Here is a 26,161-nt window from a genome sequence, read left to right on the forward strand (position 1 = left end):
TTTTTTCAGAATACAAGACATGCAGATGTGTATCGGTAAAAATAACATCTCAAGAACAAGTTGTGAACAGTAAAGGGTAAGGCTCACCTTTTTTATTATTTAGAAAGCAAGGAGTTGCTGTTATTGTTAAAAGAAAAATAAGTCAAAATTATTTTCTAAAAGAAGTCCTGGTAAGGTAGTCACACCATTGTTACATTGAGTTTTTTTTTAACTGAAATAACAATAAAAGAAACATGTTTGAAAAAAGTTTATGCTCATTACCAAGAAAGAATACAGAATTCAAACTAACAACCAATTGCAAGTATACTTTCAAATCTCTATACATTCTGATAAAATGGTAAAACCCTTTCTTTTTAATTTTAAGCTTTTCTCATCACTTGGTGTCCGGCGTCCGTCATTGTCCGGCATTGTTACTTTTTACAAAAATCTTCTCCTCTGAAACTACTGGGCCAAATTTAACCAAACTTGGCCACAATCATTTTTTGGTGTCTCGTTTAAAAAATGTGTCCGGTGACCTGGCCAACCAACCAAGATGGCCGCCATGGCTAAAAATAGAACATAGGGGTAAAATGTAGATTTTGGCTTATAACTCGGAAACCAAAGCATTTAGAGCAAATCTGACATGGGGGTTTAATTGTTTATCAGGTCAATTTCTATCTGCCCTGAAATTTTCAGATGAATCGGACAACTAGTTGTTGGGTTGCTGCCCCTGAATTGGTAATTTTTAAGGAAATTTTGCTGTTTTTGGTTATTATCGTGAATATTATTTTAGATAGAGATAAACTGTAAACAGCAATAATGTTCAGCAAAGTAAGATTTACAAATAAGTCAACATGATCGAAATGGTCAGTTGACCCCTTAAGGAGTTATTGCCCTTTATAGTCAATTTTTAACAATTTTCATAAATTTTGTAAATTTTCGTAAATTTTAACAAAATATCTTCCTCAGTGACAGTTACTAATGGTTTAAGTTCATTATAGATAGAGATAATTGTAAGCAGCAAGAATGTTCAGTAAAGTAAGATCTACAAACATCACCATTACCAAAACACAATTTTGTCATTAATCCATCGGTGTCCTTTGTTTAATATGCAGATAGACCAAGGTGAGCGACACAGGCTCTTAAGAGCCTCTAGTTAGTCTTGTCGCCCCTGTTTTAAAAATATGCTATGGATTTATTACCCTCTGTGTAGCAACATCATCAAACAAACAGTGATTACTGTAGGAGTAATACCATAAGCATTGTGACACAGGATATGTACAGGAAAAACTTCAAAAATTCAGAAGTCATCTTTCGAAACTACCATAGTTTTAAATCATTATACAGTCGATTCCACTTAATTGCATACCGCTTAATAGCATAATTCGGTTAATTGCATAGTTTTCTTCTGCACAAAACCATTTCCCATTCATCTAATGTTAATTTGTCCGGTTATATGCATAGCTCTACAAGTGGCCTTTCGGTTTATTGCATAGAAAATTATTGCCGTCTAGATATGCTTAGTTAAAACTGACGAGATTTTTGACCGGAAACGGCAATTTGGTAAGTATAATTTTCTTGAATGCATCCTTATTTTCGTTATTATTTCATATTTACTTTTGTGTTATTAAAATAAAGTTTTAAAACAGTTTCTTTCATGTTTATATTATGGGAATTTGATTTAAAAATAAACCTCGATGTCTACACAGGTAAAGTTTCCCATGTTCTATTTTAAGCCTCGAGGTCATAAAAATGTCAAACAGATAATTGTTGTAAAAACACTGACCATTCTATCTCAAACTTGAAAGGGTGTTAATAATTGATTGGATTTAAACAATTGTCCATAGATTACATTTGGGGTTAATTTTAAAAACAATAACTCCTGCTAATTATCGATCATGACATAACCAATGTGAACTCTAGTAATTGGGCTTGGGGTGATCTGTATATTGATGTTAAATATTGTAGGGCATTTATATATGGTTAAAAAATTTTATACATCAATCATTTATTTTTGATATTTTATGAAAAGAGCATTCACTTTTAATTATTATATTTTCTCACTTTCAACACTTGTGTCCAGCAAATAACCCGTACAGGGCCCCATTTACTGCTTTGCATATACGAAACTAACGAGGTGTTACTTCACTGTCCAACTGCATATCAAAGGCAATTCATTACACATCTATTGATAAAATAGTTATAAACTGTGAAGGATTGTTTAAAAGTTCATTTTAATCAAAGCATAGTAATGTACATTGTACATATGGGTCATAGAAACAAATCTATTTTTAGAACAGTTTATTTTCGTATCCAAGGTAAAGGAAAAGTCGGAACGCAAATAAACTAAAACAAAATGTGTTTATAATCTTTAAAGAAACAAAATAAAATAACACATATGACACTAGACATATAAATTTTATTAGAATAAATCAACATTCAGTATGTTGTATTTGGATTACAGGCATTCATCTTTCTTCAGGGGTTTCCTGATCTGTTCTATCAATGTTATTTTACTCTGTCATTTGGCATTTCGGATATAAGCATACTCCGCTTTATTGCATAATTTTGTCTGACAAATAGGCTATGCAAATAACCGGAATCTACTGTATCATAATTTTGAAATTTCAGGGGCCAGAAACTGATTTTATCATAGTTTTTATCTTAGATTAATGCTAAAAGAAAACTACATTTTTATTGCAGGGAGATTGTTTGGAAGATAAATTACCAAGTGTTGAAAAATAAGAAGACCATTAAGCCGTCAAGCATCAAACCAATCAACTGGTCTTCATTTAATTTGAACATGACAAACATACACGGACATAAGTATCACTTCTCTTGGGGCTGGACAGACTGGCAGAAATACTTCCATTATAGTTACCTTGGGGGATTATATGTAGGGTCATGGATACAACCAACTGATTATACCAAGTTTTACAGCGCACTGATTGAATATTACAAACAGCATTACAAAGGTATGTTAGATTTTACAATCTTATCTAGACCCGAATAGTGTTTTGACAAAATTGTTTTTGAATATATAACTGGTTTTAACTGTATTATGATATGATAAATTATTCTTCTCAGGGTCTGTCTGTGTTGAAAAACCAATTGAGAATTACTTCTTTTCTTTACAATTTCAGGGCAGAAAATTCATATTGAAGGATTAAATAAAACAAAGGAATATTATACTTCAACTGGGTGAGTAATATTTATAACTGGTAAAGTGATGTTAAATAGTAATTAATATTTAACTGGGTTGATGATGATTAATTGATGTTGAATTTGGTAATTGATGTTTAACTGGGTAATTGATGTTTAACTGGGTAATTGATGTTTAATTGGGTAATTGATGTTTTATTGGGTAATTGACGTTTAACTGGGTAATTGATGTTTAACTGGGTAATTGATGTTTAACTGGGATATTGATGTTTAATTGGGTAATTGATGTTTTATTGGGTAATTGACGTTTAACTGGGTAATTGATGTTTAATTGGGTATTTGATGTTTAATTGGGTAATAGATATTTCATTTGGTAAGTGATGTTGTACTTGGCAATTGGTGTTTAACTGAGTAATTGATGTTTAACTGGGATATTGATGTTTAATTGGGTAATTGCTGTTTAATTGGGTAATTGATGTTTTATTGGGTAATTGACGTTTAACTGGGTAATTGATGTTTAATTGGGTATTTGATGTTTAATTGGGTAATAGATATTTAATTTGGTAAGTATATATCTTTATTCTCATAAACCAAAGTACAATGGTACAGAGACATATACAAATAAATTAACATAGTATAAATTTTAAATACAAATGTAAAATAGAGACATAAAGTGATTACCCAGGAGATTCTAGGCATTTAATAATAATTCTTATAAACTTGCACAGATTGTTTAGTTCAGACGGGCTGCTACTATTCATTAGACCTTGAAATTTTAAAATATTTGGTCTGTTTATAAAATGATGCTTTAGTAGCAGTAGTCTACTATCGTCTATTGCCGAGCATTCTAAAATATAATGGAACTCGTCGCCAATGTCACCGGAATTGCACAAAGTACAAATACGATTTTCTCTCTGAATGTTTTGCCATCTACCAATTTCGATAGGAATTTTTGTGTTCAACGTTCTAAATCTACAAAAAAAGCAATATTTTAAGTAAGTGATGTTGTACTTGGCAATTGGTGTTTAACTGGGTAATTGATGTTTAGCTGGGAAATTGATGTTTAACTTGGTAATTGATGTTTAACTGAAAAATTGATGTTTGATTGGGTAATTGATGTTTAATTGGGTAACTGATGTTTAACTGGGAAATTGATGTTTAATTTGGCAAACGATGTTTAATTAGGTAATTGATGGTTTACTGGGTAATTGGTGCTTAACTGGGTTAGTGCTGTTTTACTGGGTAATTGATGTTTCACTGAGTAATGGATGTTTAATTGAGTAAGGGATGTTTTACTGTGTATAGCTTTTTACTCAACAAGTGATCTTTATGATAAACACTTTTATCATTGGTATTACAAAAAGTGGTATTAAAAATGGCATGATTCTCCTATGCATTATAAAGCTTATAAAACTATTTGACAACTGTGATTTTAACAAGAAAATAAAAGGAGAAAGAAAAAGAAGAAAATCAAAAGCTTTGAATAAGTGCATAAATATAATGACAAATTTGTAGAAAATTATTATTTTTTATACATATTTTTAGAGAGAAAACTTGGAGGCTCCCTTTCATTCTTACAGTAGATGGTAAAACAGTAAACCCACCAGCACTCAACACAACAGAGTTTGAAGCAATGTTAACTTTTAACTCTACCAATGGGAAATCTTATAAACTAAAGACTGGGAGACACACAATAGATGCTACTCATATCTTCTCCTTCAACTTAAACCACAAAGTATCAACAACTGATCATGATAAAATGAAAGGTGCTGTCATTACTGCCTGGTGCACAGAACATCCTGGTTAGTATATATGTCTGCAATCAATATGTCTTGTTGCACTCAGATTGCATTTCAATGAAAAATTATGATTCAATAACTATTATAGGGAACGACTCGAACACATTTGAATAGAAAGTTTTAAAAAAAGATGTTTTTCAAAGCAAAGATGGGTTAGGATTGTTTTCTCCCTGGTTAGTATGATGTCTGCAATCCATTTGTCTCTTTGTACCTAGCATGTATCTGAATCACAGTTTAAGCTGTTATAATCATTCTAAAACTTTTATGGAATAATTTTCGGAGAAGAAAAGAAATTCATAGTAATATTTTAGTGTTCACGGTTTTTACCTGGGAAAAATATAAGTCTGAATAAGTGCACAGAAAAAACAGTAACTCAAAACAGCTAGGGTGAACTCAGGTGTTTGCAAGGAAAAGAAGTTTGAAAAAGTATTCTTGTTATGCATACACATTGAAGAAAAGAACCTATATTTTCTTTAGAATTTTATTATTCTTTTATTATACATACTTTGAACTGTTATAATATGGTATTTTCCAGGGGTAGATCCCTCCACAGTAACTGTAGACATTACAGGGCAAGAAGAACTGGTAGACAAAACAACAGGGTAAGACATGGGATTAAAAGTTAAATAGTCTTGGCTGAAGCATGAATCTGCAACCTTTCATTCTAACCCTGTATTCCTCCACATGACCTGAGAGGCTATAAAAATATGTATTGAAGAATATGGGAAAACACACAATACTCAAAACATTGCCCTTGTAATGCAAAGCTGAGTGAAGAATTATCCTTCATCAATATGTTGAGTCAAGATATTGATTATATTTTGTGGAGGATTGCTCTCTTACAATTGTTAAAAAAAATGAAACTTTGGATTTATTCTAATCTAGAGGATGTTTTCCAAAAATTAGCACATAATATGCCATGTTGAGAATGATTATGAGTTCTCATGTAGTTAACGAACACATGTATAAAAAACAACAAAAACCTTTATTGTTTTATCATTTTGACTAACATTATTCAGACATCTTGCCCTATAGGTTGCTTGTGTTTAAAGTAATTTTTTATATTTTGTGATGGTTTATAATCTTTTGTAAACATAGATAACTGTTACTTATTTTTTCTGACATCATCAAATTAAAGAAATCAATTTGAAGTTTTGACCTGTTTTGAAATACCTTCACTAGAATTTACAGTTATAATATTTTTAACAGATCCATATTTTTGTTTATTATTAAATAACTTTAATCTGCCCGTTAATGAGACAAATTTGAGTATGGTTAGAAATGAATATTGTCTCTAATAAAAAGAAAAATTTGCAATTTTCGTAAGATTATGGCTTCTTTTGTAGGAAATCGTCATGGAAACTGCTGTATACTTTGTCTGTAAATGGAACTAAGACTGACAAGTGGACTTCTTTAAGTCTAACTAATTCCCATCTTTCTTCACACCTCAACTTTACCTCTGTGACAGGTGTCCCTTATAGTACAGTAGATCTCAAAAGTTACATATCTACCAGCAGTCTTCATCATTTATACTTTAAATCATTTGTGGCCACAACTGACTTCAAGATGGTTGCCAAAAAATTGAAAACTTCATGGACTGCTAAATTGAAAGGTAACACTATTTGCATTAGTAACAACTCTTATTTTTAACCTTGAAATTCTTGATATGTAAATTGAAAACATTGGACTTTGAAAGGAATAAACAATGTTATACAGGTGGAAATGAAGTTGTTTAAAACCAAAGTGCATGTATATAACATTGATATACTTATTTCCTATGACAGATGTGGGATTTACTCACTGCATTGAAGACCCACTGGTGGCCTTTGGCTGTTATCTGCTCTTTGGTCAGATTGTTGTCTCTTTGACATATTCCCCATTTCCATTCTCAATTTTATTTAAACCCTACACGAAGATTTTGAGAAGTAGGTGGTATGAGAACATTTAATGCAATATGCAATTCTACTAATGAGGAAAGCTATAAGCCTGAAAACAAAATGAATAGCATATGTACTTTGTCTCACTCAAAGTCTAATTGCTTTCATACCCATGCCTACTTTGTCTCACTCAAAGTCTAATTGCTTTCATACCCATGCCTACTTTGTCTCACTCAAAGTCTAATTGCTTTCATACCCATGCCTGTTTTTACTGAATAAATTGAACTTAAATGAGCACCTGTTTTTGCAGGAATGGGACTAGACAACATAGATATAAAATTTATCAGACAGAGACCTATGGTTACAGAAACAGGGTAAGTCATTGGTAATTGATGGTAAGTGAAGTGAAAACCAAAAGATTTTTTCATGCATTTGACTAATTTGATACTTATAATAATGTAAAAATATAAGTCTCATCTCAGAAGAAACGGAAAGTCCCTAATTAAATGGCAAAATCAAAAGATAAAACACATCAAACAAATAGATAACAACTGTCATATTCTTCCTGACTTGATACAGGCATTTTCTTATGTAGAAAATGTTTTATTGAACCTAGCTAAACTTCTCACTTGTATGACAGTCACATAAAATTTCATTATATTAACAAAGAAATTGTAAAAACCCACCAGGGAGTGTTTAGCTGCACATGAGAAAAAAGTCAATCTGAGCTGCATTTATTCTACACTGATATTTTAAATTTTCATCTGAGATCAGATATCGTTGAAGAATTCCTTTTGAGTTTTACAGAAAAGTTCCACTTGAGTTTTACAGAGATTATACTTATGTATAAGTGACATATAATCATATGACTTGGTGGAAGGATGTATCTTAGGTAGTATATCATTGTTTTGCATACCAGTCTATGTTTCAATTGTCAGAATGCGAGTTCAAATATTATGGCAATACTCACCCAGTCACTTTATTCGCATTTATAAAAACTTTGTAATAATTTCTGAACTTACAGTACTCTTGTTTCATACTATTGTGTCATTTTACAATACTATTATGTTCCTGAAATATTAATTTTCATTTATACGTTTATTTTAGAGAGAAAATCTGGAGTTGGGAGTATGTGATAAACATGAACAACAGTGTACCTATAAATATACCTTTACCTGAGCTTTCACACACATCTTTAGTAGCAGCTTTTAAGAATGTGACATCCACCCTTGGGGCCTCACTGATATTAGTGAAACCATCTACATCTAATATTGAATACAACAGTCACTTTTCTGTGTATCTATCCAGTAAAGTAACACATAACTCATATGAGGAGTTCAAGAAAAGAATTATTCAGGCCTGGAAAACAAAAGGTAAAGTATTTGTTTCACAGCAATTTGTAAATTTACCTTTTGAAAAATATTCATTTGTTTAGAGAAAAGGGGAAAAAATCAAAGCTTAAAGACAATAACATTCAGATTCAATTTCAAATTATGATTTTGTATGGAATTGCCTTTAATGTGTAATAGCTGAATATATCAAGCAACCAAGTTAATTTATCAGCTTGAAACAAGGAAACATAGAGGAATGTTCATAATTTATTAGTTAATACATCAGCTTAGTTATGAAGGTCACCTTTACTTCCACTGTATGCACAAATGACTTTAGTTTATTGAGTTTAGGTAAAAAGGTGCAGATGGACATTTTGCAGAACATCATCATTAGGCCTTTTATTTTTGTGGGAATTGAGGATAGGACCTTTTTATTTTTTTTGTGGAAATTTGTGATTTACTTTTACAGGGACTCATTACTTTTATAGGGATCCAATCTCTATACCAATGTAATTTGGTTTGTTGAGAAATAAAGATATATATAGTAAAAAATGCTTAATTTTTTAGTGAATGTTTGATAAAATCCCTTTCTACTGCGCTGCCCCTTATCTAAGTTAGAAAAAATCTTTTTTTAGTTGATGCATCAGGTTAGTGACCTTTTTATTCTTTATTTATAAATTTCAGGAATGAATGTTACTATTGACCATATGACACAAGAAGAACTGGTGGATAAAGTTGATGGGTAAGATTTTTATATTATATAAGTTATAAATGATGTAAGTAAAGGAAGACACAAATTACAATATAACAAATATATATTTGATATAAAATCGGAAGGGAGCACATATCAAAGTTTTTTTATAACTTTTTATCCGCTTATTTTGCTTTTGATGATTTTTTTTTTAAAAGCCTTAATTTATTCATCTTTTAAAATAATTCATAGACAAGACAGTTACAGTTTAACATGTGTAATTTGATAAAATAGCTATAGACAAGTGTCCTTTCTTTATGTAAAAGATGTAACTTTATGTTTAACTACAAATTGTAACCAACTGCCTAATTAACAAAAAAAAAAATGAAAATAAGGAAAAATTAATTAAGTATAGTTTTATTGTCTGGTGGGACATAATTGACACATCCATCAATGTTTTTACAGGTGTTAATCACTACTTCCATTTTTTTAAACAAACAATGGGTGGGCTTGGGTATTAACATTTTATTGTCTTAATAACAATATAAATAAAGTTAAAAGTGGTTCATTGTCATTATTTGTTTGAAAATTTTTAATACTTGATCTAATTGAAATTAATAGAATTATTGTCAGGTGAAAACACAAAACAGTTTTGTAACTTAGGAAAGATTATACATTTCTCTTTATATTAAGGTGGTACCTAACACTACAGGGAGATAACTCTGTAAAATCAGCTAAACGTTTTAATCAGGTTGTGTTGTTAAGGGAATATTAAGCTTCTCAATGATCAAAATCAGTGTTTGTCAAACTGCTATATAACCAGTGTAATTTTTCTGATAAAAAGGTTGGTTCAAATTTTTTGAAATTTTTATATTTTTGTCACAGGGTCAAAGTAAATACTTTGTCAAAATTTCATGAAAATTAAACGAGCCAAATTAATTTTAGTGAAGGTGTTGGGTACCACCTTAAGCAACAGTTTATTGTATTGATGAAACTTCTGACGTCACCTATTGTTTACTATGCAAATTGTTTGCAATATTTATGCCATATGTATATGTTCCAGACCGTATGAGTATTTGGACCGTACGCGTACGGTCTGACTAATATAAAGAAGTTGGTGAAGTTTATTAAATACAAATGCACATAACAGATCAACATAACGTAACTCTCAAATTGTTATAAAAAAGTGCAATTGTAATTGAAATAAAAACTTTATATTTCAACTATTTAACAGATTCACGCTATTTAAATCTGTTAATCTCTTGTATAAAGTATGTCGATCAGTAATAGTTAACATGAATTGAATAAGATCACTGAAATTGAAGATATCGGAAGTAAACATAATGTGAGAGAACAACCGTTTTCGAATATTTAGCAACTTTACCAAAAAATGTAAATGCAAAGGAAAATGCATAAACTGCAAACATTTAAATGTAACACAATTTACGTTACTTGTGGAAGCAAGCGTCACCTTGGGTGAGAGTCCCAAAATATATAGGATTCAGATATACAATTAAAAAACTATTTAATTTCAATTGTTCGTTTGTTCATTTAATCCATCTAATTGTAATAATAACAATTTGTAAAACTAAAAAAAAGAGATTGTGATAAACGTTTGTTTAAATTTAACCCATATGATGACATGTATGGTTAGCTCGTACTGGACCATACGCGTATATGGTCCGGACCATACGCGTACGGTCCAAATACTCATATGGTCTGGAACATATACACTGTACATGTACAAAATGTACTTGTGTATACTGGTGAGCCTTAAGGCTAATAAAGTTAATAAAGAATAAAAATAAGAAAGTACATATTATACACGAATTTATGGAAAATAAAATTCATTCAATTTTGTCAATAAATGAAACCTGGTGTTAACTTCCATTCTGAATTAAGTGGGCTTATATATATTTATGCCGACCATCAAAATCAAATAGGAACTAAATGTTTTCTGCATTTGAATTTCAATGTATTTATGTAAAAATATTGGGTAAACTAATATGAAATTGGAGTTAATATCAGAAGTTTTCAATCAAGGAAAACAAATGCTTTCAAGGCATATTCATGTATCATAAGAGCTCAATTTCACAAAGAAATATTGGACAGTAAATTTCTTTTTGTAAACTGTTAAAACAAAATAAAACACTTGGTTATGCAAATTTGTTATATAGATGATCACATTAAACAAGGTCCCATCATTGTGATTACTAGTTTCATGATTTTTCATTCAAGCTTTACATTTTCTTATTTTCATCTTGTCTATCAAAAAGTATTTTCATATTTATACAAGATTTGTAATCATCTAGTAATCTTATGAATGTAATCTTTAAGTAATCTAAAAGTAATCATGATTACACCTGTTTTTTGCCATGTAATAGATTACATTACGATTACTTGTAATCAGAAATGGCATGATTACTGATTACATAGGATTACACTGCAAAATGTAATCGATTACAGCTGATTACGATTACCCCATGCCTGGAAGGGAGAAGTATTAGAAACCCTATTCTTGACTGGATCTTCAATATATTCTCTGCTTATTTGTCATGCCTCTGACTAAAGTCATGGAAGCAAGACATATCAATCCTATATTCCCTGGTTGGCATCAGTCTGTGATTTATTTTTTAAGGCATCCGATTCTCCTGGAATGTTACAAAACTAGCAGAGAAGATTCTTCAGGGTCAAGAAATAGCGTTTGAAGAAAATGTTTGATTTTTTTTTTATGTTTTTCAATATTTCCCTGATAAAGTGACATAAAATATTGTGTTATCTTTGCAGCCATTCTGTGTGGAGATTAGTTTACTTTGTGAAGAAAGAAGGAAAAGTGGTAGATTCCAGGACAGCTGTCAGATTAAACACTACAATATTCCATGGTATCACAGGACCTAGAGGGATATATAGAGTGTTAAACAAAGTAGATCAGGTTGACAAGTCATTCTTACCATATAAATGGACGTCTTCTGTGTTCGTCAATCATAGATTTGGATCAGAGGCTACCAAGAAAATGAGTTTACTCCTGAAACAAATGGTGGAAGAAAAATTACATCTAATTGAAGAAAACACAGGTGATTTTAAAAACCTATTTTGTATCCATTGACTTTTTAAAACTTGTGCAGATTTAGAAAAAATTCATTTTATGATAAGATTTCTAAATAATGCAAAGTTACTATATAAACTTTAATATGGATGACATATTCATACTTTATAAAGATAAGGAGAATTGATATGATTGCAATTGAGACAATCTCCACCAGAGCAAATGGCATAGAAGTTAGGAAAATGTGAGATATATTTAAACTTGCAGTGTTGAGGAATTTCAACTCATGTTTTATCTTTAAGGACAATCAGAATCATGGACTATAAAAATATAAAACACTAATCCTTGAAATAAAGAAATTTATCGCTGTGCACACCTTCTGTAATGCTGTTGTGGTTTTTCAACCTTTATATTTAATTCAAGTAATTTTTGTTTGATAAACATTTCAATTTGTGGTTAAGCAATGAAAACTTGTATACAACAAATAACATTGAAATCACAGTATCACAATTAGCTATTGACTGAAATATTAACGAATGATATTGTATTTGTTTCAGTTTGTAATGAGGTTCCAGCAGATATACAGTTTCTTTTAGATGCATCAGGAAGTGTTGGAAGTCCAAATTTTAAGAAACAAAAAGATTTTGTAGCAAGCTTCGCAGAATCTTTTACAATTGGACCTGACAATACTCAGATTGGTGTAACCACTTTCTCTAATGTTATTAAAAATAAGTTTAACATGAATAAATACTTAGTGAAAGGTGATTTACTGGCAGCAATAAAGAACATTTCATATAGTGGTGGCAAAACCTTCACTGATGTTGCATTGCAATATGTTGGAAATCATTCATTTACAAAATCTGCTGGTGATCGGGACAATGCAGCTAATGTCGTTATAGTCATGACTGACGGCAAATCAAGGGATTTTAATAAAACAAAATTGGAGGCAAGCAAACTTTATCATGCTGGCATTCAGGTGTTTGCTATTGGTATTGGTAAAGGAATTCAAGATAATGAGTTGAAGGTTATCGCCTCTGATAACGACAATGTATTCACTGTGGACGGTTTTGATGCCCTGGATACCATACAGGCAAAGCTAAAAGCAACTACTTGTAAAGGTAAGAATTTTAGTATTATAAAAATATGATCACTTTGTAAAGGAATATTTGTGGTGCTTTCTACAATTTGAATATTTTTGTTATCTTGTGTTTATACTGGTCTGAGAACACAGTTATTTTGTAGTGCAATTCTTTTAGACAATAAATGAAAATTTAAAAAATCCCACCTGCTCTTTCTCAATGATATTTCACAGTGTTTTGTACTACTTTTGGGACAAATTATATCTAAGTTATAGAAAACTTCATAAGCTCAAACTCAAAATATGGACAATATTATGCTAAGGGGGTCTTAAAGTGTTTTGACAGCTTTTAAAATGCTAATTTTAACCTTTTACAGCTTGAGCTAAATACGCTTTACTTTAAAATTCATAACCCAAATTCTTTAGTGTAATTTCGTTCCCCTTCTTGCTATTTGAGACATAAAACATGGAGAAATAAATTAGGAAGGGGTATAAAAAAAAATGGCAAGTAACACACTGTCCATACTAGGGACTTTATTCATGGACAAAAATCAAAGGACGATAACTGTGTTCCCTGACCTACTGTTATTTGTTCTGTCATTAAAAAAATAAACACCTTAGGGTATAAGTAAATATAATAGATTTTTTATATTACATAAAATACTTTTAATATTAATAAAAACAACTCTATCATAAATATTGAATTTTTTTTTTTTTTAGTATTTGTGGTAAACAAGACTGTCACAGAACAAACAGTTACAAATGTATCAGTAGAAGTTAAAAGGCAGGAAGAATATATTACATCTACAGGGTATGAAAAATATGTATATTACTTTTTCATAAATATAATTTTCAGTAATATTATGCTCCTTATTTATTAGTTTAAACATATTTATTCATCATCAATACAAATATATCATCATACAAAATACACAATAATAATAGGATTCGGAAACAAGCTATATCCTTATTTATTACACTATTTCGCAATGCATTTCTATTCATGTTCCTTCCTTTATAGTGGTGTTTTCTCTATGAAAAACACATGACTAATGCTGCAAAACAACTTATTTTTGTGAGCCATTTATTTTCACCCCTTTCATGAGTAAAAAAATGAATTGAAATCGTCTTGAATATGTAAAACTTGGATCTTAGTATATAAATTCAGCAAGAAAATTAGAAAATCTTAAAAACAATTGATTGAAAGTAGTCTAGAAAGGGCCAAAAGCAAACGGTATCCATGAAAATATACAGTATGAAATTTGCAGTACTTCAAATATATATTTTTATATCAACTCAGCATTGTCAACATAACAAAGAAAAAAAAAAAGTTAAAATTGTGCTGCTTTTCTTTCAACATTTTACTTTAAGTAATTCTATATAAAATTCATAAATTAGTTGTAGTAGGTGATCAATGGACAAGAAACAAGATTGATTGTTGGGATGTCTGGAGATGCAAAATAATATGATCAGAATTTATAATATTGAGTAGATGATGGTAGCTTACTGTACGTTGGTTTAACTTATTGTACTATTTTACATACAAAAATATATTGAAAAACAAACATGGGAAAGTTATAAGTACAATTGAGGAAAAGTTTGTAAGCTGCTATATGATTCTATTAGACTAATATATCAACCAAAAGCTTTATCATTGGTCAGGTATTTATGTTTCATGTTAATATTGACTTATGTGACTTTTACAGGGAAAGAGTATGGAAACTTGTATATTTTGTAAAAGTGAATGGTCAGTTTGTGCCAGCTACTTCTGTGCCTGGTCTAGACATTAACCAGTTGATATCCAGGTTAAACATCACTGGACCACGTGGACAAAAATACCAGATTGTTAAGACCGATAGATCCATGATATATAACTACAGAAATAGGTTTTCTGTCTTCTTCACTGGTAAAGTGTCAGAAACATCTCTCACAGCTATACAGACAGCACTGTTAGAAACTTGGAACTCAACTAGTAAAGGTACGATATATATCTTTGATCGGAACAATCTTGTAAATTAATAAAAAATTGTGTTCATTCAAAGCATCTTATAAATTCATAACAGGTTGTGTCAGAAATCAATGAAAAGTGCAATTGATAAGAAAGTTGTCTTGCATAAGACTGGTGAATATAGCATTCCATTTCCAGCATTGCCAGCATTTATTAAAGTTAATGATTTGGACTGAATATGAAATGAATATGAATTGGTTAACAAAACTACTTGTGTACAAAACGTGATTATTTTTTTTTCGGTTGTATAAATGAAGTCTCATGCATGTAATTAATGAATTGATTGGATGGTCATGAACAGGCAACATTGCTGCACTGATTTGTGAAGTCATTGCCAAATATTTTCAAGTATCTAGTCATGTCCATAATCTTGGCATATATTAAGATCGACCAAAAAATATACTAATTGCTGATAAACACATATTTAGGCTATTTTATTTTTTCAGAATATTCCTTATGTGGTTGTCTTTCCATAGCCAATATATCGAAAGAAAACATTGAAGAATTTGTTGATAAGAATGGGTAGGTATTTATTAGCTGGAGTTAAAGAAAATAATGAAAATATGAACAAGTTCCAATATCAAAATACAAAGGTCTATGCAATAAAACTGACAGATCTTGTCTTTACTAACATTGAAAAATAAGTTTTCTTACAACTTTCATATTGTTTGAGGATTGATAGGACATTAATTAACCAATTATATACAATATGTGTTGATAGTATATATTAAACTACACACACTTGTAAATATTAATCTACACATACTTAAAAGTACATTTTGCAAGTTATGACAAATAAAATGTTAGCTTTAATAGTTATTATACCTTTTTAATCATTTGCCTGTTTCTATAGCTTTAAGATATGAGTATAGATTTATTTAATAAGTATAAGAGATGATATTATTAATTCATATATTTGCATGTAATTTATTTACAGAAAATCTTATTGGAGAGTAATGTATTTCCTTAAAAAGAACCACACAGTGGTGGAGTCCATGACACATACTGGAATTGACCTTGACATTTTAAAACAAAAGGTCAAGGGCATTGTCAATCTAAGAAAGGAACAGTATGTCGTTGCCAATGTAACAGAATCAGAATTAATCAGAGCAAAATTGGCTTTCTCATTTTATCTATCTAAAGAGATGGGATATAAACAGAAAACAAAATTTGAACAAAACATTAAATCATCTTGGATAAAGAAAATGAAAGGTACTCTTTTGATATGCTATAAAACACAATTATCTAGCTTTGTCAATCATAATATAAATATTTTAGATATATTCAACTTTCTCTTTTGAATTGTTTTACATTTGTGATTAGGGGCCTTTTATAGGTGACGATGCTGTATAGGCATTTCTCATTTCTGAAGACAGTACATTGACCTATAGCTGTTTATTTCTGTGTTATTTTGTCTGTTGTGGAAAATTTCTCATGAACAATCATACCACATTTTCTATTATATTTGATTTTTATTTTTTGAAAAAGTTTATTGTATTTGTTGTAATTTGAATTTCCATTTTTACATGATGAAAAAAATGACTTACATTTGATATTTGTAATTATTCCACAGGTTCCTTAACATATAACAACACAGAAGTTACAGTTAACAGATATACCAAGTACATAGACATAGCAACAAAGTAAGTTTGAAATAAAAAAAATACTGTCCACTTGTGTAACCCTTGTCAAAATGTAAACACATTTGATCCATTGACAGATCTGGTTGCCAATCAGTTGTTGACATTAAAGGCTTTCTTAACAGCTGTGACTACCAGAATTTCTACCATCAACATTAAAATGCTTTTCCATCTACACTAAAATGTTCATCCATACACTTTAAAATGTTCTACCATCCACAGCAAAATTCTGTAGCAACAGCACCAGATAATCTACCATTCAAAATAAAAACTTTCCTAGATTCATTTCAAATTATTATATCAAATTTGCAGTTTATTTAAAAAAAGTTTTATTTTTTCCAAAATGGACATACTATAACATTTAAGGATATTTTTACATTTGCAGGAAGACAGTTTGGAAAGTTGATTATTATTTGAAAAAAGATGGCTCTCTAGTTGACCCTTCAGTGACATCTATGTTAACTGACCTTCATTTGAACTTGACTGATGCCAGTGGTCATAGCTACACCATTCTTCAACCGACTAATGTTGTTGATAGCAAAATGGGATACAAGATCTTTATAAATAGAGAAGTTAGAACAAAAGACAGAGACAAAATGAAATCTGTTCTTGTGAAATGGTGGAAGTCTACAAATAACATTGGTTAGAATTTGTGTTCTCTTATTTTATCTTTTAACAACTTCTTTTAGTAAACAGGATTCTAATTTTACGAATAAAAAAAATAATTTAAAAATCTTAAGATAAACAGTATTAAACTTGATGATACTTAATGTTCTTTCTTAAATTGACAGGTGACAAAACTTAGTAGTAGAAAAAATGCTGTTTAGAAGTAACTTCAATACTAACTTTGTTGATTGATACTACATAAGTTAAAATTTTAATTCAAAGGCTGTTTTATAGATAGATATGTATGTATTACTAAACACATGATTACTACAAGGTCTGCTTTACTGAATATTGTACTCAAATGAAACAGAAACCCAACAGAACAAATAAACACCAGGAACAAACAGGAAGTCAGCTCCATGTGAGAATTGCATCTCTAACCTTTTTCAGTCTAGGTTATTTGTGATTGACTTTTTATTTCAGATAATAAAACAGTTGTACATGTAGATATTCCTGAACAGACACAAGTTTTAAGTGGGAACAAGTAAGTGAATATGGGATATTATAAGTTTATCAAAGATATAAATCTTTTAAATGACATTCATTTTTATAATTCTATTTTTTTACCATCACCTTTGGTATTGGTGAACATTAAGTTTTCCAGTCTTTTATTCCATATCAGGTTAAAAGTTTAGTATAAAGGTAGCTTGTCATAAAGGTAGCTTGTCATAAAGTTGTAGTCACATTAACTTGATGTTAAGATTCATATTTTCAGCAAATGAATTCCTTTGAATACATATTCTTGTTTTTCTTATAATTTGGACTGATCATACTGAATATATCGCGTTTATATATATCATCTAAGTGCAGTATATAATCTCCTCAATCTTTTTATATGGAAATATGTTATTTGCAGGAAATACAACATGTTAAGCATATTTGTCAAGAAAGAAAAAACTTATGTTGATTCTAGAGAGACTAAGGACTTGAATACAACAAAGATACAATCTATGATTAATTTTAATGGTGTTAACAATGACAAATATACAGTAAATACAGTGACAAGCTACAAGAGATTAGATACTGCTTTCTCTATGTACCTCAGCAGAGCCATCAAAAGAACTGAAGTTACCTCAGTCATAAATGAGATCAAAAAGACATGGAAGGAAAAAGGTCAGTGGATATCATAGGGCCATGTTAAATGTTTTCGATTTATAGAACTTTATACCTTAAATTCTCTGTATTGCTTTTGTAGAAAATTCAAACAATACATACAATAAAATGATAGAAAATGGTTATTATAAAAACTGACTGACAAAAAAATATTTTAAAAACTAACAGATATCAACCATTTAGCCAACAATCAGTCAATCAATCATTCAAATCTTGTAGCATAACTTAGCAGAGAATTAAAAGTTAACATGGGTGTTACAAAATTAAAACTGTGTAAATGAATTATAAAGTAGATTTATGATGGACAGATATGCTGATGTAAAATAGATATTAAATCCAACAAACAATACCTGTTAAATATCTAAATGTTTTTACTTCGTGAAATTGATCTCATTTGGCATCAATATTTTCAAAAATATTTTATTATTTTCAGTTTTTATTGATTCCAAGTCGAATGTTAGTGTCACGATTGGAAGTCAGGATTGGTATTTGTACAAATCAATGTAAGTAGTACATTTCATTTTACTGTTATGGCCCATTACTTATGTCACTGGTCTTTACTGTTAGGGACGACATCAAAAAATCAATGAAGGATAAAAAATTTAATTCAAATAGTTTAGGGGTGGGGTGTCAAATTGCTGCAAGTTTTGTATAAATTGACATCAATTTTACATATATCCTTATTGGTCAATCAATTTTTCCCAAATAAAGTTAAGAGAGGGGTAGGAGAGTCGGTGAAAAAACTAGATGAACAAAGTTTTTTATCCTTCATTGAACTTTTGATGTTGTCCCTTATGGTGCATTACAAATGTGACTTGTCTTTTCTGTTATGGCGCATTACAAATGTGACTTGTCTTTTCTGTTATGGTGCATTACAAATGTGACTCGTCTTTTTTGTTATGGTGCATTACAAATGTGACTTGTCTTTTCTGTTATTGCGCATTACAAATGTGACTTGTCTTTTCTGTTATGGCGCATTACAAATGTGACTTGTCTTTTCTGTTATGGTGCATTACAAATGTGACTTGTCTTTTCTGTTATGGCGCATTACAAATGTGACTTGTCCTATCTGTTATGGTGCATTACAAATGTGACTTGTCTTTTCTGTTATGGTGCATTACAAATGTGACTCGTCTTTTCTGTTATGGTGCATTACAAATGTGACTTGTCTTTTCTGTTATGGCGCATAACAAATGTGACTTGTCTTTACTGTTATGGCGCATTACAAATGTGACTTGTCTTTTCTGGTATGGCGCATTACAAATGTGAGTTGTCTTTTCTGTAATGGTGCATTACAAATGTGACTTGTCTTTTCTGTAATGGCGCATTACAAATGTGACTTGTCTTTTCTGTTATGGTGCATTACAAATGTGACTTGTCTTTACTGTTATGGTGCAGTACAAATGTGAGTTGGCAAGTTGTATAAGTAAACTTTAATACCTACTTTTTTTTCCAATAAAAATATAAAATATAAGTATAAAGATGGCTTTAGACAAAATCTTGGAAATCGAGTTTGGATTTTTGGTGTGTTATTTCCTTCAACAGAAATGGTACATGTTGCAGAAAATACTTGTATCAAATTTTAACATTTGTTTGTACGATGAAATTGCTTGGGAGCTCTTTTTTTTTTCATTAAAAGTTTAATGTATTGAATATTTCAAGGTCTAAGAAGAAAGTAAGCAAATTAAGCTATTATCTTACTGTTGATGGAAAAGCAATTCATCCTGACCAGGTACCAGAACAAGACATTAAGGTCCCAGGTAGAATATCTCCTGGACCAGGATTATACAGCTACAAAAGTCTTTTCCATGTAGATTTTACATTACCAGTACTCAAAACAGATATTGTCAATATGGAAATAGGACTAAAGGCAGCTTGGGCAGCGTTTAGAACAGGTAAGTGATTCCACAAATAGTCAGTCAAGTTGAAGGGAAAGTAATTATGATCTGCAGATCTTTATTATTCATGTACTGTGGTTTCATTCATTTTCATGGGTACTCATTTCAAAGATTCATAGAGAATTGTCTTTTTTGTTGATACTTGATTTTGTTGTTTTGACCAAAGTCTGCATTCATTCATTTAGAAAATGTGCACTTCATTCAAAATTTTTATTCATGGGTTTCTTACAAATTCAACGAAACTTATCATATCTATACACTATACATTTCAGATTTGAAACAAACTAAAACAGTAATTGTTCATCAAGAAGAAATGGTTTCAAGTTCCAGGTATGTAATGCAAGTTAGTCTTAAATGGGAAGATACATTAGAGATAGAAATTCACCACCATTCCCAATAGATAAAATGTTCCATGTTCTTCAAAATTGGCTTTAAAATTCCCAAGGACATTAAGTTGGTGAATATCTATAATGATTCATTAATTTCTGATGTTTTTTGGTAATTTTCTGATACAGAATTTTGTTTTTCATAGTCCATTCTTCTTGGTGCTTATAGAAAACCATTTTACAATGTTTCTAGTGTCATAAAATCTTGATATTGGAAACACTTTGCCAAAAAATACTAAGATATGACAGACAGGGGTCTCAGCAAATGGAATAAAAAAAACAAGAAAAAAAAGTTTATGGCAGCCTGTAAGATCTAGTCAAATATGCATATGTTTACACTTAACATCTGAAGATTGTTATTCTCTAACTGCAGACATGTTTTTTTTTCAGCTGAAAAAATGTGGAATTTGAAACTTCAAACCTCATAATTTTTTTTTACAAATCTCCATTATACATATGTCACCATTTCTTGTCATAAAAACACTCTTTTATGTTTCACCAGCCTCTTTTTCAGGGCAGAATTTAAACTTATACTGGAGTTAAATGTTGCTTAACTTTGAACTTTTACATGTTAATTATTTTTAGATTATCATCGTGGAGATTATGGTATAGAATTACAGCCAACAATACAGCAGTGAGTCCAGTTCAAGAAGATAGTGTTAAAAGTAGCACTTTACAAACACACTTAAACGTAACCAGAAGAGGAAGTAATATGCTTTATGGGAAATTAGTCAAATCCACAACAGAGGCTGTTTTTGAATATGATAATTTGTTGAGCATACATTTTGCTCAGAGAGTTGCAGACTCTGATTTCAATAAAGTGCAAGATAAGCTTCTTGTGTTATGGAAGAAAAAAATAGGTAATAGTTTGGTATTTGTAGAGATATCTTTGTTTGATACAAAGAAGAAATCTCAAGAAACTATCATTCATTGGAAGTTTTTTGCAATATCTTAATAGTTTTCTGGTTTACAAATTAAATGTGTTATGGCAGAACAATAATAACTTGTCAATATTTAGGTTTTCAATTTGAATATCCAAGTTTATAGACACCTGATTCAGCATGAATCAGTAAAACTGGATTTTTACATTAACAATAAGATAACTTTGATATTGATGTTAAGATTGAACATAGAATCTTATTAAATTCTAATTAATAAGAGTGGCCAACTGAATTCTTATCGATAAGAGTGGACAACTGAATTCTTATCAATAAGAGGGGTCATTCTATTATATTCCAGGTATAAAGGTAAAACATGTTACAGTTTTGAAGCAAGAAGAAACAATTCAAAAATCCTACAGGTAAATTATGACATTTTTACAAAATTATTATCATCCAACTGTTGTTTCAATGTTGAAAAACCACTCATTGAGTTTGCTTTTTTTTTATGGGAAATTTACTTCCATCAGTAGATATAGATATACAATGTTTAGGTGAGATAGAGTAAAACTAAATGGTAAGGACAATTTGATCATACATGTGTGTTAGTTTTTCCCATACATGTTAATTTTAAATGTTTGTTATAGAGTAAAAGAAAAAAAAGAAAGAAAAAAAAAACTGATTTTGGTGCTTGTTAGTTAAAAGTGTTTTAAGTGAATGACCCTTTGAAACAGTTTTTGAAAGGATTTTACCTATTAAGTATTAATTGTAACTGCATTTTACATAACTAAATAAAAACAAGTAGTGTATGTACTAACTTAGGTGTGATATACATAATGATTCTATTCAAGATTTCAATACTGATAAAATTGAGAAAGGAAATGGTGAATATGTCAAAGCGACAACCACCCGACCATAGAGCAAACAACAGCCGAAGGCAACCAATGGGTCTTCAATGTAGCGAGAATTCCCGCACCCGTAGGTGTCCTTCAGCTGGCCCCTAAAATATGCATAATAGTACAGTGATAATGGACGTCATACTAAACTCCGAATTATACACAAGAAACTAAAATTTAAAATCATACAAGACTAACAAAGGCCAGAGGCTCCTGACTTGGGACAGGCGCAAAATTGCGGCGGGGTTAAACATGTTTATGAGATCTCAACCCTACCCCTATACCTCTAGCCAATGTAGAAAAGTAAAAGAATAACAATACGCACATTAAAATTCAGTTCAAGAGAAGTCCGAGTCTGATGTCAAAAGATGTAACAAAAGAAAATAAATAAAATGACAATAATACATAAATAACAACAGACTACTAGCAGTTAACTGACATGCCAGCTCCAGACCTCAATTAAACTGATTGAAAGATTATGTCTTCATCATATGAATATCAGGTACAATCCCTCCCGTTAGGGGTTTAGTATCATACTATCATAAAATATATGAGAAGAACATAACCCGTGTCATGCCAACAACTGTTTTTTTAGAAGTAAATGTGTTTAGTTCCGATGCAAAGACCCTATCAGTGAATCAATGTTAAAGCCAAAATATGCAATCTTTAATGACCTGACAACAGTATCGTAACTATATCCCCTTTTAATAAGTCTATTTAAAGGTTTTGTTAGTTTCTGAGGAGAATACTGACATTTTTGTGCTTTATAAAGAATATTTCCATAAAATTTTGGATGTGAAATACCTGAACGTATAAGATGTCTGCATGTTGAGTTATATTTACGAATTATTTCCTTATACCGGTGATAAAATTTAGTAAATGTTTTGACCAGTTTGTGATATCGAAAACATACATTTAACATAAATGGATAAAAATTTGCATTGCTGCCAATAGAGCAGTCTCCCTTAAACTTTTAGTTTTACTAGAACACACCGGAGAAATCTCGGGCATTCAGAGCGTAGTTTAAAGTATGTAAAGTGTTGTTGGAAGAATTTTGTAAAATATTGAATGACGCAGAATTTCAGCAAAAGTATCATAAGTCATAGGTTATTGGGGACAGGAAAATGTTTTTTTTATCCCTCCTCTTTTATTTTCAAAATTCCCAATTTTTGGTTTTCTATCAGTTTCAATATGAACATACATTTAGTACGTTATGGACATTTTAAGTAAGGAGCCTGTACTTCAGTGGTTGTCGTTTGTTTATGTGTTATATATTTGTTTTTCGTTCATGTTTTGTACATAAATAAGGCTGTTAGTTTTCTGGTTTGAATTATTTTACATTGTCAGTTCGGGGCCTTTTAAAGCTGAGTATGCAGTATGGGCTTTGCTCGTTGTTGAAGGTCGTACGGTGACCTATAGTTGTTAATTTCTGTGTCATATTGGTCTCTCGTGGAGAGTTGTCTCAACATGGCAATCATACCACATCTTCTTTCTTTTTGTAATCAATGAATTTTGTAAAAGATTTAATGACTGGAGAATTTCAGAAAAGGTATCAAAAGTTCACATGAATATTGTTAGCGCTTATCTGTATATTATGAACATTCATTACTATATAAATATAGTGTATTTACTTTCAATTCTAAGTTTACTAATCGATCCATGGTGGTCATTGATATGATATTATTACGTAAGTATTTCTGTATTGGCCTTGTTATTGGTCCTCGTCCAGCTGTATTGGCCTAAGGCTAAGTATTGGCCTTGTTATTGGTCCGAGGCCTGCTGTATTGGCCTAAGGCTAAGCCGAAGGCCAATACAGCTGGACGAGGACCAATAACAAGGCCAATACAGAAATACACATAATAATATCTTTATTAATTAAATACAGTGTTGCAATATTTTTTTAATTTCATTTCAAAAGATGTAATTACCTTGAAGTGGAACTATCTAAATCTCAGTTTGTTTCTTTTTATTAGATGCAATACATAATGATCTGGTGCTGTTTCCAGGTGTCTTCAGCATTTTCTCATCTGATGAGTTTTTCTACCCTTTTCAGTCACTATAAAGTGTTACAACTTAAATTTAGATGCAACACATAAATAGTAATTGGAAAGGTACTGCCATTGCATGTGTTATGCAGAAACTATGTGCAAATTATTGTGAAATTATGAGGTCGTCAAGAAATGAACTTTGTGATAATCTACTCCTTCTCCAAACCTGAAATAGTTCTATCGTCTGCTTTCAAAATACCTTTTAAATGAATGTGACCGTCTTTTGCCTGAAATGTATGCCATACTGACATTTTCAGCATGTTTAAGATAACTCAATCCTCAACTAAATGACAACTGCGTCTTCAAAACAACTGTTTACTTTCAGTTTGTGTTTATCGTGACTTTCAATGTAAAATCTAGAGACGTTCCGAAATCTTGCACTTATGTCAACTCAGCCAATATAGAATAACTCGGCCAATACAGAAAAAAAAATATATATTGGCCGAGTTATTCTGTATTGGACTAGTTTACACATTATATTGCATACGCAGTTTTCATTATATTAAGTCCAATAACAGTGTAGTTAATTAATAATATAGCTATACAGACTCTGTTTAATAAGCTCTGTGACCACCGTGGATAGTAAACTTGAAAATGTTAGCAGATAGAATTCTGAAAATACGCTTTATTCTTTGTATATGTATGTTCAAAGTATACAGAAAAACGCAAACCGGGGAAGTCTAATCTGACCTAAAATTTCGTCCAATGACGGGACAATATCCGGATGCCTTTTTTCTTGTTTTTCTCCCAAAATAACTCAATATGAATAATCATATGAATGGATGACAAATGCGACTCTGCACTGTACCTAAAGGACACAGAGGCGTGTTGATTAATTTATTGTGGAAAGAAGAGAAGCGACACACAAAATGAGGTCTTCTCGTTTAATAGTATAGATAAATTTTGGATAAAGGTCTTTTAATTTATTGTATAAATTATTGCAGTGAAACAGTTTGGAAGCTTTCATACCATATAACAACAACGGATGGTACAACAGTAAACAGCCAGCTTGATGCTACTCCATCATATAAGGAATACACAGCCATGGGCGTTGTCTCTAATCCATTATTAGAGCCATATTTTATGACGGATGTGGATGCCTTTCAAACTTACAGATTAACCCAGGCTTTTAAAGTGATGCTCAACAGAAGAATTTATAATGTGGATAAAAAGAAATTTGATAGTGTTGTGAAACAAACTTTAGCCAAGAAAGTTAAAGGTAATTTAGCAGAAATAATATTTCATTGTATTTGACATGTGACTTTGATTTACATTTATAAATGCATCTTATTTCTCCTATCAGTGGACAATATATTTGTTATTCATATTTGCTTCATAAAGGTTTTTTAAAATGGAAACCAGTTGGTAATTTAGATGCCAATTATTTTCGAAAGTACACAGCTTGAAAGGTGTGGATAATTGTAATAGTGAAAAAGATGCAGTAAATGTGGATTTTTTTTTGCTAAAATGTTAAACTTTTTTCATTATTTTTTTGTTTAGATTATAGATGGTCATGACTTTAAGTGAACACAAATTTTGAAAATCAAACTTACTGTTACTAGACAATGATACTGGAGTGTAAATTTCGAGAGAAAAAGTTATGATGATACTTTCTATTATATATTTTTTAAGAAGAGAACTTTTTAACTTTCAGTCTAGATTTGT

The 26,161-nt window shown here is 30.6% G+C and overlaps 1 protein-coding gene across 1 annotated transcript in view; it reads left to right on the forward strand.

The window, feature by feature from the left end:
• LOC143061858 (uncharacterized) overlaps window positions 1-26,161 on the forward strand; it is a 74,177-nt gene that overhangs the window by 41,715 nt on the left and 6,301 nt on the right. Inside the window, exons 25-49 of the mRNA XM_076233781.1 lie at window positions 10-76; window positions 2,683-2,954; window positions 3,123-3,180; window positions 4,687-4,943; window positions 5,476-5,542; window positions 6,287-6,552; window positions 7,128-7,191; window positions 7,925-8,190; window positions 8,833-8,890; window positions 11,627-11,913; window positions 12,443-13,003; window positions 13,684-13,774; window positions 14,670-14,941; window positions 15,418-15,493; window positions 15,909-16,183; window positions 16,545-16,614; window positions 16,997-17,253; window positions 17,701-17,761; window positions 18,134-18,390; window positions 18,824-18,893; window positions 20,053-20,285; window positions 20,561-20,618; window positions 21,260-21,534; window positions 21,890-21,974; window positions 25,441-25,715. Of these exons, the coding sequence (XP_076089896.1) occupies window positions 10-76; window positions 2,683-2,954; window positions 3,123-3,180; window positions 4,687-4,943; window positions 5,476-5,542; window positions 6,287-6,552; window positions 7,128-7,191; window positions 7,925-8,190; window positions 8,833-8,890; window positions 11,627-11,913; window positions 12,443-13,003; window positions 13,684-13,774; window positions 14,670-14,941; window positions 15,418-15,493; window positions 15,909-16,183; window positions 16,545-16,614; window positions 16,997-17,253; window positions 17,701-17,761; window positions 18,134-18,390; window positions 18,824-18,893; window positions 20,053-20,285; window positions 20,561-20,618; window positions 21,260-21,534; window positions 21,890-21,974; window positions 25,441-25,715 (4,578 nt within the window). The remainder of the gene's footprint in view (window positions 1-9; window positions 77-2,682; window positions 2,955-3,122; window positions 3,181-4,686; window positions 4,944-5,475; window positions 5,543-6,286; window positions 6,553-7,127; window positions 7,192-7,924; window positions 8,191-8,832; window positions 8,891-11,626; window positions 11,914-12,442; window positions 13,004-13,683; window positions 13,775-14,669; window positions 14,942-15,417; window positions 15,494-15,908; window positions 16,184-16,544; window positions 16,615-16,996; window positions 17,254-17,700; window positions 17,762-18,133; window positions 18,391-18,823; window positions 18,894-20,052; window positions 20,286-20,560; window positions 20,619-21,259; window positions 21,535-21,889; window positions 21,975-25,440; window positions 25,716-26,161) is intronic.

This window comes from Mytilus galloprovincialis, chromosome 1 (genome assembly GCF_965363235.1).
Source record: "Mytilus galloprovincialis chromosome 1, xbMytGall1.hap1.1, whole genome shotgun sequence".
NCBI classification, from domain to species: domain Eukaryota; kingdom Metazoa; phylum Mollusca; class Bivalvia; order Mytilida; family Mytilidae; genus Mytilus; species Mytilus galloprovincialis.